Source organism: Corapipo altera, unplaced genomic scaffold (assembly GCF_003945725.1).
Source record: "Corapipo altera isolate COAL_440 unplaced genomic scaffold, ASM394572v1 75, whole genome shotgun sequence".
Taxonomy (NCBI): Eukaryota; Metazoa; Chordata; class Aves; order Passeriformes; family Pipridae; genus Corapipo; species Corapipo altera.
Genome location: NW_020884887.1, coordinates 7,680,241 through 7,691,112, shown reverse-complemented (window position 1 = coordinate 7,691,112; position 10,872 = coordinate 7,680,241). Strand labels below are relative to the sequence as shown.

Below are 10,872 nucleotides of genomic sequence, written 5' to 3'. Positions count from 1 at the left end.
CCGCGGGCTCCCTCCTCACACTGCTCAGCACGCCGGGAAGGTCCTTCTCCCCATCCTCACACGTCGTGATACCACCCCACGCTGTCCCCATGCTATTCTGTTCGGATCCCCATTGCATCCTATCCCATCCTCTCCCTGTCCCGTCTCCTTCTGATCCCATCACCTCCTGTCTACAAGCTGTACTTATCCCATCCCATCCTTAACTCATTCCATCCTTGTCCCTGTCTAACTCCCAACACATTTCACCCTGTCCCTGTGCCATTTCTGTCCCCAATCCCCTTCTCATCATGTCCTCTTCCTATCTCATCCCACTCTTTTCCCATCCTACTCGATCCAATTCTGATCCCATTTCCTGCCCATCGCATCCCACACCCTCTCTATCCCATTCCTATTGCATGTTGTTCCATCTGATCCTAACCTGATCCCATTCCCATCCTCCAATCTGATGCTACCCCATTCTCCTTGTGTACCATCCTGCCCTGCCCATACCACACCACCTTGATCCGCCACACACATGATCTCCACCTTACCCCATTCCCACTCTGAGCACCTGCTCTCATCCCCCAGCTCCCTGCCCTAGAGGGGAATCCCCCAGCTCCCTACTCTCCAGGAGGGGCAGGCCTGACACCCCCTCCCAGGACACCACCCTCCTACCCCACCAGCTGCAGCTGTGACGGCTCCTCATCCTGCCTGCCTGTGGGCATTTAAGAGCCAGGGGCAGCCCAGGCAAGCATGTGCTGGGCAGGATGGCTACGGGAGAGCAGGTGGGTGCTCACCCTCTGAGCTGGGGAGGCAGGCCTAGGCAGCCCTGCTATCTCTTGGGGCTCCTAGTGTGAGCATGGCTGAGGGTCTGCAGGCTGCCTGCTAGGGTGGCCATAGGGCTCCTCAGGGCTGTTCCTTCTTCCCCAGCAGAGGCAGGAGAAGCGGCGCCGGCGCAGGGCTCGGCAGCAAGAGCTGCTCCCAGAAGAGGTCCTGGACAAGCACCCCTTGCAGAACAGGTATGGGGAGCCCAGCCATGGGCAGCCTCTCCCAGCACCTAGAGGGGTGTGCTGGGTCTGGAGGGGGTTTCCAGCATGGCTGAACACTCTCTCCCTCCCCAGATGGGCACTGTGGTTTTTCAAGAATGACAAGAGTAAGATGTGGCAGGCAAACCTGCGCCTCGTCACCAAATTCAGCACTGTGGAGGACTTCTGGGCGTGAGTGTCCCTTCTGGAGGTGTTCTGGTGGGGAGGTCTGGGCCAGAGGAGGGTGCTGGAGGTCCCCGAGGCACCTCTTCTCATCTGCTTCTGTGTCTCCACCTGGTACAGGTTGTACAGCCACATTCAGCCTGCCAGCAAGCTCTCATCTGGCTGTGACTATTCCCTCTTCAAGGTATGATACCCCATGCTCACAGTCCCCACCATGCCCAGCATTACAGGGGCACACTGAGTGCTGGTGGGGCTGGCAGGATGCCCTGGCTGTAAGGTGGGAGGAGAAATCCAGCTGGATATTCACAGCTTCCAGAGCCAGCTTTGACCCAGTGCTTGGTACCCCTGACCATCCCCTTGCCTGTCCCTAGGACGGGATCGAACCCATGTGGGAGGACAGCCAGAACAAGCGTGGTGGGCGCTGGCTCGTCACCCTGTCCAAGCAGCAGCGGCACACTGAGCTGGACCATTTCTGGCTGGATACGGTGAGTGCAGCCCTGCTCGGGCTGGCCTGGGGGTTCTGACTGTGGCACTCCCCCTGCTCCAGGGCTGAGCCCCAGCAGGGACTGTCCTGAGCTCCTTTCGTCCTGGCAGCTGCTGTGCCTCATTGGGGAGATGTTTGATGAGTACAGCGACGAGGTGTGCGGGGCTGTCATCAACATTCGCACCAAGGGGGACAAGATTGCCATCTGGACCCGGGAAGCGGAAAACCAAGAAGGGGTCACCCACATTGGGTAATGCAGTGTCAAGGGAGGCTGTTACAGGGCTAGTTTTGGGGGGGAATGAGGTCTCTGGGCAGGGAGCCAGCGGCAGAAGTGCTGCCCTGTTCATGCACCCCTTTCCTTCCGGCAGGCGTGTCTACAAGGAGCACCTGGGCCTGTCACAGAAGGTGACCATTGGGTACCAGGCCCACGCAGACACAGCCACCAAGAGCAGCTCCCTCCCCAACGCCAAGTTTGTGCTGTGATTGGGGGGGTAGCAGTGAGCTCCTTGTGGGGTCCCCAAGTACTGTCTCAGAATGAATGACTGCATCTGAGTATGGTCTGTGTCTCTAGGGCTCTGGAAATTTGGGATGGCTCTTGTTTGGGGATGGGGAAGGGGATGATGTGTTGGCCCCCCACCCCCTTTCTGGGTGAGCAGGGCTGGGAGCACATCACTGTGGCATGGGGCATGTTCCCCTGCCTCCTCTAGTGCCTGGGACCAGTGCCCCTCTCCTTGGGGCTGTGGGGGTGTTTCTCTGCTCTGGGGGACCCTGGACCCTAGATAGACCCCAGGATGATGCTGGGTTCTGTCTTCCCCTGGCTGAGGCACAGGCACAGCTCACTGCCCTGTAAGCCTGGGCATGGGAGGGAGTGCTGGAGCTCAGCTCAGCCTGGTGAGCTGGTTCCCATCTCTCCTGAGCCCTGCACATCTTCTTCCCAGGAAGATGATCTCCCCAGCTGAGGGCTGTCAGTATCCCAGCAGGGTGGGTGCTGGGGCTGCAGTACAGCATTGTCCCCGTGCTGCATCACCTCCCACAGACACCTGCAGCACAGGTGGTACAAAGTTGTTTGCTTCCCAAGGCTTTACTGGTGCCAGACCTACATGTTCACAGCCTCAGTCTGTTGAGCCCTGACTTTGCTGGCTCCTCCTTTCTGCTGTCCCTCCCTGTCCTGGACCCTGGCTGCAGAGAGGCCACTGTATTCCCTTCCAGATTCAGCCCAGCCTGCACTCTGTCCTTCAGTCTCTTATTTGTGTGTTTGATTGTTGGATCTGTCCTCCTTCTCTGCCTAGTCAGGTTCTCGAGGTGGAGCTGTCTGCTCACCTCCTGACAGTGCTGCCTGCAGCTCTGCCCTCACTGCAGCTCTGATGCAGGAGGAGCATCTTCCATCCCCTCCAGCAACCCTCCGTGTCAGCCTAGGGTTACACCTTATCCAGGGCAGCACGTCTAGCCCATCTGTGCCTCCCCATGAGCCCAGAGTCAGGGTCACTCATCCCCCATGGTGCTGTGTCAGCACTACTCTGTCTGAAGCCAGGCTCTGCAGAGAGCTGGTCCCTCAGAAGGACGAAGTATCAACCACATCTGTGCTCTTGGAGTTGCTTGAGACCTGTCTAGTCACAGCTTGGCAGGCAGCTGGTGCAGCTGTGACCTCTGGAGTCTCAGCTGCCTGCAGTGCAGCCCATGGGGTTGAGCTTGCTGAGCCCTGCACTGCCCTGGGTTGCTGCTGTGGCTGCATAGAGCCGTGTCCTCAGGACTCAGCTGCCCTTTTCCAGGGGACAGCAGCAGGGACTCCAGGGCACCTCCCCTGGGGAAGCTATGCCAGGGCTCTGCCTGTCCTCCACCACCCCACATTGCCTTTGTGCCAGGCGGAAGATGCCGCTAAGAGGGTGAAGACAGGAGCTCGTTCCTGTCAGGCAGCGTGCCAGGCCGTATCCCTGTGTCCTTGCATCACGTGCTGTCGTTCGGTCACTTCTCTCTGCAGGTGTAGGAGCGGGGCAGGACCCCTCTACCCTTCCCCATAGGACAACTGGGCTGGAGGTGCTGCAGGCAGCAGGAGCAGGGTGAGGGGACAGTGTGGGGAGAAAGGCAGCACCCCCGACTTGGGATGCCTGCAGGCGAGGGAGCGAGGGTCGGCTCTGCCTGCCCTGGCCGGAGGTCCCGCACTGATGGTGTGTGCCGGCAGCCTGGATGCTGCCTGCGCTGCCTGTACCGCCGGTCCCTCGCCACGCGATGGTGCCGCTCGCCCGGCCTTGGCCAGCTCCGGCACGGCAGGGCTGGCAGCCTGCCCTGCCTGCGGTGGGGTCCCTGCCTGGCCGGCGGTAGGGTACACCATGGCTGCAGTGGGGTGACAGAGCTATCCCAGGTCCCCGGAGGAGAGGCAGGCAGAGCCACATGGGGTAACAAGGCTGAAGCTGGAGGAGAGGGAGCCGAGACCCCCTTAAAACACACCATTAATGCTCCTCCCCAGCAGTGACAGAATGTAGTGTATGAGACCCAGGGCTGCCTGTCCCTCTGTCCCTTTAAGCCACTGCACTGCCCCACCTGGCCCTCCCATAACCCCCCACCTGCCTCTGGGGCTGAGCCCCCTGTTGTCTTTGTCCCCTTACCCCAATGCTGGGGGCAGTAAGGGCATTGTTCTCATGGGGCACCCCAAACCCTGTCACCCAGGGAGGTCAAGGTTAACTGGAGTGGGGGAGCAGAGGCTGCTATAGTGCCATGGTTCATCGCCATTCTCGTGCAGCCACGGTGGGATTTCATTTGACTGGAAAAAATAATAGGAGCCATTTATCTCCATGGCTTTATGGGCTCCTAGCATCCCCACAGCCCAGCCAGGCTGGGAGGCTGGCAGTGCCCACTCAGAGCCCACCCTCTGGAGACACAATGACTTTCATCCTTGAGTCCTGCACTCCACGGTCCCTCTCTGAGGGCCAGAAGCTGCCGGGGGGCACTTGGGGACCCCCCCGGGTGGGCACAGTGGTTGCCAGGAGCCACCCAGTGAGCACACCAGTGCCAGGGCTGCCCCTGGCCTGTCTCATGCTGGGTAGCTGTCCCAGCTGGCAGCCAAGCTGGCAGCCCTGTCAATAATAATAATTAAAAATTAATACTAATCAAAAGGGAGAGGCAGATGGCAGCAGACATGCGGCAGGGCTGCAGGTGGGGGGTTGCACTGGCGACAGAGGGGCCTGCAAGGACAGGGGTGGGGGGAGCAGGAGTGCTGTGGGGTCTGGTGGGGAGAGTGGTGCAGAGTGTGGGACTCATATGAAACAACAGAGATGGGGGATGTAGGGCTGCAGTTGCTGTGGAGCACAGCAGGAGTGGGGAGAGAAGCACAGCTCTGGGCTGGTGCAGGGCTGGAGATCCATGTCCCACTCTCTGGGCAGGTGGAGTGGGATGGTGGTGCTGGGTGCTTCTACAGGGTCACTTTGCCAGCAGCTGGCGTGCAGCCGTGGCCAGGCACTGCCAGTCCAACTTCTCCCTGAGCCACTGGCTCTGTCAGCAAGGACAAATCCTGCCTCCTGCCCTCAGCATGCGTCTGGTGCCAGGATGGGTGCAGGCACCCATTCTGTTACAACCAGTGGGTGCTGCAGGGTTAAAATCCCCCAAATAACTGGGGAAGGAGCTGCTGGCTCCGTGCAGGGTGTGTGGGCCGGGGAAGAACAGGCAGCGCTGGCTCACCGTGGGAGTGGGCAGGCAGTGCGGCTGCCGGCACTGGGGCTGTGTCACACTGTTCCTGCAGTGCCTGAGCCTGTCACCCAGCCAGGGGTCACAGGGATGCTCTGGGCCTTGCAGGAGGGATGTGTGCGTGGGGGGACCCCCATCCGTGGGTACCACCATCATCCTATGAGCATTCCTGGATTGGAGCCCCTCATGCCCTCCCTGCCCACCCTGCCAGGCCCTGGAAAGGATACAGACTGTGCTGGCCCTCCATCCAGAATCACCATGGCATGCAAGGAGAGGCACCCAGGGTGAGGGGTACCTACAGCGCACTGTTCCCATGACAACCTCCCGGGAGAGATAGCAGTCAGTGTGGGAGATGGGGGAGGTGAGGGGCTTGTGGACCCCTCCACACATGAGCTGCTGTGCCTGGCAGGACGCAGTGGGGCACAGCAGAGGGGCTGCACATGTGGGTCTTGCTCCCAGACTTGGGCTCTGCCTGCTCCATCCTGTTCCCTGCCTGCTGTCCCTGCAGTGTGGGGCAGGCAGGCATGGCAGTGCTGGTGCTGCCTACCCAGGCTGGGCTGCTGCTCTACAGCAATAGCTTTGCACAGGTTCTTTGCACAGCTGGGTTTGCACGGTGGGGAAGGGGTTAAGTGCCTGCAGGGTCCTTCCCAGTGCCAGCAGCAGAGGAGGGGAAGACAGGGACAGTATCTTCTGCCCTGCGCCTCAGGGAGCCTGTACCTGAGAAGGGTCCTTTGCTGTCACTTCTCATCTGGGTGGATACCAGGCTCTACAACACGGCTGAGCACTTTCCTTCCCCGCAGGGACGGGCTGGCACTTCTCGCTTGGCAGAGGCAGGCGGGGGGAGAGAGTGGGTGGGATGGGGACAGGAATGGGGATGGGGACAGCGTCGGGAGCTGTATGGACACAGACCTGCAGGCATAGCGGCAGCACGGGGCTGTGCAGGTGGCAGGCAGTGCCACCACCCCTGCGGGGTGTGTTCTGCTGGATCTACATCACGGTCCGGGTGCCCCCCAGCTGGCTGGCACGTGCCCACGGGGCCTTTTCCTGCCCCAGTTGCTGTGCCCGTGCTCTCTGTGCAGCCCCTGCCCGCAACCCCCTCCCTCGGCTCCCCTGGTGGATGCCACCAGCTCCAAGGGACCAACACAGATCCATTAGCACACCACCCCCTCATCCTCCCAGTGTGACACAGGGACCAGCCACTCTCCTGGTTCGCAGGGGAGCAGCTGTCAGCCCTGGGGTGCAGGGCACATGGCAGGCAGCACCACTGATGCCTGTCCTTTCCCTCCAGGCCCTGTGCACCCTGGTGTGCCCTTGCAAGGGGCTGGTGATGCTCCAGCTCACAGCCATCCCCTTCTGCGAGGCTGGGGGCTGCCAGGCTCCCCGCCAGGCTCCCTGCATGCCCCAAGCACCACGTTTCTGGCTGGGAGAGCTGGTGTTTCCCGGGCGGTCGATGCACCCATCGATCCCGCACAGCTCCGGCGGCTGCTCTCCCACCGCCCTGCTAATTAATTGTCTACTGCTGCTGCTGCTGCTGCTGCTGCGGGAGTGCCGGGCACCCGGGGCGCCTGGGCTGCCTGCACCCTTCCCTACCAGCACCCTGCCATGCCTGCACCCTGCCCTGCTGCCAGCTCACAGCTCCTACCCCATAAGTGGCCTGGAGCTGGCACCCACCTCTGTCACGGAGTGGGGGGGGTCTGTATCAGGCTAGGGAGGGGGCTGGCAGGCCCGGAGCAGGGTGAGAAGCACAAGGGGCTGAGCGGGAGTCTGGGAGGCAGCACATCTCTACTTGCAGCCCCCGCCGGCTGCCCATGTCCAAGACAACCTCCCACTGCTCACTAATGTGCCTGACCCAGCCTGCACCAGCCCCCAGCGAGGCGTGGGGAGAGGGACGGGGACAGGGATACTGCCTTTGTGCCGGGATGTAATGAGATTTCTGCTTGGCTGCCTGGATAGAAAATCCCAGACAGAGGATGCAAAAAACCTCACCAAGCTCAGGCAGCCTCCTGCCCTGGGCGTACAGGGGTGCCCCCAGCCCAGCACCCACAGTGTTCCCAGGGAGGCATCAGCACCAGCTCGGCCTTGGAGCACCCACTGCACTGCTTGGCATGGAGTGCCCATGTGCAGTCCAGTGGCTTCGCTACCCATTCACTCCACTGACCCCTGTCCCAGCTCCACTCTGCCACTGGTACAGCCACCCCATGCCAGAGCTAGGGGAGCCAGGGACACCCCAGGCTGCGTGCGACCACCTCCTGTCTGCCTGGGCACAGGTGTCTGCACCCCTGTGCTGCCAGACCCTGATGCTCTCTGGTGAGGTTCCTAGTACTGCAGTATTTTGTCCACAGGACCCTTGTGTGCAGGGTGGCACCATGCCGCACCTTTGGCTGCCTCATTTTCCCCCACAACAGCAGCAAATCCATCTCCTCAGGAAACAGGGAACAGCTCTGTGGGTGCTGAGGCTGTGAGGAGCAGGTTGGTGCTGGGATGGGCTTTGCTGCACTTCTTAATGGAACCCTTCCCACCCCCGGCACCGCACGCCGTTAATCTACTCTTGCAAATGGCTAATTTTGAAAATCCTCTTATCAGAATTAGGTCCTCAACATCCATATTTATTTACTTTTCATTTTCATAATCTTTCCGCTCCTTGTGTGGCTGGGGTTGTTCTCGCTGGCTCCATTTCTGAGCATCCCTGCACAGGATGATACCCGAGATGTCCCACACCATGTCATGTAATCCCAGGCCAAGCTATCCCATGCCATGCTATGTTTGCCATGCTTTGTCCTTCATATGGTGCACGTGTTCCTCACACCTTTGGCTCTGCCAGTGACACCACCAGCACTGGTGCCTGCTCCCCATCAGAAGACTTTCTTGCCCCGTGCCCCGCCCAGCCCCGGCCCTGCCCGGCCCCGGCGCCGGGGTCCCTGCATTATGCATTGTTTATTCGTCAGCACCTTCCCTGTTTGTAACTCAATTAAGCAGCTGCGGTTTTGCTAATACAATGGCGTTTAATATTCGGCTTCCTTAAATACCACAAATGGATAGGGAGGCAACGCACAGGCGATCCATTATACATGAGCTCAAATATCTACTTAAATATTTGATAGGAGTTTAGAAAATCTCAGGGCTGGCCTTGCCCGTGCCTGCTAGGGCTGGGCAGGAGGTCAGCATGGCACAGGCAGGGGCTCTTCCAGGCCTCATGGTGGTGGGAGATGCCTCATCTTGGCTGGCCCAGGCAAAATTGGCACCTGGGACACATGGTGAGGAGTGAGCGCTGCCAGGGAGGTAATGTCCCTGGGGAGGTGGCAGACGAAGCCCACAGAGCCTCGTGATACCCTCCCTCCCTCTCTGCCCCAATCTAGTCTCTTTCAGATGAAAGTCCTGGCACAATGGCTGTAGCACACGGCTGAGCCATGACCACAGCACACTGGAGATGAGAATTAATTTTTAATTCCACCTTAATTACTCCGATTAATAATCCATTTACAGGACCCAATGGGGCCAGTGTTTCTGGCGTCCCCCCAGGCTTTGTGGGACACCCAGGTGCTGAGCACATGGCACTGGGGGCACTGGGCCAGCTGGGTACTGTATTCTTCTCCCCAAAACCCCTGAGTCCTGTGGCTCCCTATGTGCTGCAGCCTCTCACACCACGCTGGCGGGTGGTCAGGGGTCTCAGGTGCCCACATGGGCATGAGCCGGGCAGACATGGACCCTTGGCAACAGAGCTCAGGGCTCTGGCAGCTGTGGAGCAGGATCTGGCTCATCCATCCCCTCAGCTTCTCCTCAGCAAGAGGGAAAGCAAGCGGAATTGAAAGTGATCTCCCCAATCTGTATTAATTAGAGTCTATTAATTCGTCAGCGTGCCCTGCCACTTCCCCACTGACGACCCAGCCGTGCTGGTCTGCAGCACAGGAGGGACACACAGAGTGACACCACACAGCCCTGGCACAGCATCTACGTGGCACTGTGCATCACCAGCACACAGTGAGGGAACCGGGAGAAGCCAAGGCAGGACTGGGCAGCACCAGCAGTCCCTGGACAGGGAGGATGCAGTGGGTGACCACGCAGTGGGAGTGTTGTTGCTGGCACCGGTGGCAGAGCACCAGGAGTGGGAGAGCAGTACAAGGAGCAGATGGGGCTACCATCTTGTGGGGGGCCCCGAGCCCCCTTCCCACCATGCTGCCCCAGGGTGGCACCATGCTGGGCACACTGCTCAGGTGCCATTTGTGCTGGGTACCCTCACCTTGCCCTGCCCCGCTGCCAGCCTGGGGGGTCCAGCCACTGTGAGAACCCAGGCTGGGGGTCCCGGTGCTGCGGGGGAGCTCACCCTGGTTCCCATGGCAGCCCCCCCCAGAGCTCATGTGCAGAGCAGTGACTTCAGCAGGAGCAGATGGAGCCGCAAGGAGTAAAAACATCCTGTTTCCATGCAAATGCCATCAGTAATAATGAGCCAGCCTGAAGGAGGGTGGTTATTGCTGTGCCAGGGCTCTGCCCACAGGGGCTGGGGCTCTGCTCTGCCGCTGGCCCCCACCAGCGTCCATACAGGACGTGGCATCACCTGGGGTAGGCGCATGGTGGGACGGGAGCAGGCACACATGGGTGTCACCCCGCACTCACTGCCCTACCTGTGTGCATGGCCAGTCCCCAACTGCATTGGCACGGGAGGTCCCTGGAGGGTGTGATGATCAGAGATGGCTCTGGTCTTGTCCCAGGGCTGTGCTGGTGGCGGGCTTGGCTCTGCCTGGCACTGCCAGCATTGCGCTGGGGTGGATGGAGGCCATGGCACAGCTGGTGCCACCCAGGAGAGCCGCGCTGGTTTCCCACCCGCTTCAGCTCTTGAAGGCATCAGAGCAGTTGTTAATTGTTCCTGATGCTGCTAATGAAATTATTGCTGCGTGATGCTGGGAACCACTGCCTGGCCCCACAGCGGGGGACAGGGACTGCTCAACACTGCTGGCATGGACTCTGGCTCCCAGAGGGTTTGGGGAGCACCTTGGGCACCCCAGTACAGCCCCACCACCCTTTGACCCTTGCCCCTTGTCCACACTATAATCTGCCCACTGGTGACAGCAGCACTGCTTGAGGGCACCTTGTTTGGGTTCAGAGAGGGCATGGGGAGGGAAGGGGATGTATCCTGCAGCCACAGTCCTTGGGAGAGGCCAGCTTCGCTGAGCGTGGGGGTACCTTGAGGCCAGACCCCCATGTATGGCAGTGAGGTGGGGCCCCACAGGTGACCCACATTCCTGCCAAGATGGTGTCCCCGCTTCCATAGCATTTCCTAGCATGAGACACACAGTCGCCCACCGGAGCTGTGGTGGTGCAGGGCAGGGTGTCTGCAGGACCCTCATCTCCTGGGTTTGTCCTCCCACCCTCCACCCGTGGGTTGCCAGGCTGGGCTGGGGGGGACCCTTGGGCATCACCCGGTGTTAGAGCAGAAGTTTAGGGCAAAGAGGGTTGTGGAGATGCATCGGGTAGCGGGGGTGCGCTGTCGGGGGTGTCCCGGGGGGATGCAGTGCCGGGGGGGGCCCC

The 10,872-nt window shown here is 60.5% G+C and overlaps 2 protein-coding genes across 4 annotated transcripts in view; one reads left to right on the top strand and one right to left on the bottom strand.

Moving 5' to 3' along the window:
- Positions 1-328, bottom strand: part of SNCB (synuclein beta) — a 4,797-nt gene extending 4,469 nt beyond the window's left edge. Inside the window, exon 1 of one of the 2 annotated variants that reach the window (XM_027643702.1) lies at positions 205-328. The gene's annotated coding sequence lies outside the window, so the exon portion shown is untranslated. Of the gene's footprint in view, positions 1-60; positions 169-204 lie in introns of those variants that run through there. The other variant, XM_027643703.1, reaches the window with a different exon arrangement.
- Positions 329-527: 199 nt separating this feature from the next.
- On the top strand, positions 528-2,223 carry EIF4E1B (eukaryotic translation initiation factor 4E family member 1B). 2 transcript variants are annotated; one of them, XM_027643700.1, is made up of 7 exons: positions 528-764; positions 913-998; positions 1,101-1,196; positions 1,308-1,371; positions 1,559-1,672; positions 1,782-1,921; positions 2,040-2,223. In XM_027643700.1, the coding sequence occupies exons 1-7, from the start codon at positions 747-749 to the stop codon at positions 2,152-2,154; spliced, it is 633 nt and encodes a 210-aa protein (XP_027499501.1). In that variant the 5' UTR covers positions 528-746; the 3' UTR covers positions 2,155-2,223. The 2 variants fall into 2 exon arrangements, with proteins under 2 accessions (XP_027499501.1, XP_027499500.1); XM_027643699.1 differs by having other exon boundaries at positions 910-998.
- Positions 2,224-10,872: the final 8,649 nt, after the last annotated feature.

Excerpts from the sequence above, each read along its gene's own strand:
- EIF4E1B (XM_027643699.1), top strand. Across the intron at positions 1,197-1,307 it reads ACTGTGGAGGACTTCTGGGC|GTTGTACAGCCACATTCAGC; the intron begins GTGAGTGTCCCT and ends CACCTGGTACAG. Across the intron at positions 1,673-1,781 it reads ACCATTTCTGGCTGGATACG|CTGCTGTGCCTCATTGGGGA; the intron begins GTGAGTGCAGCC and ends TCGTCCTGGCAG.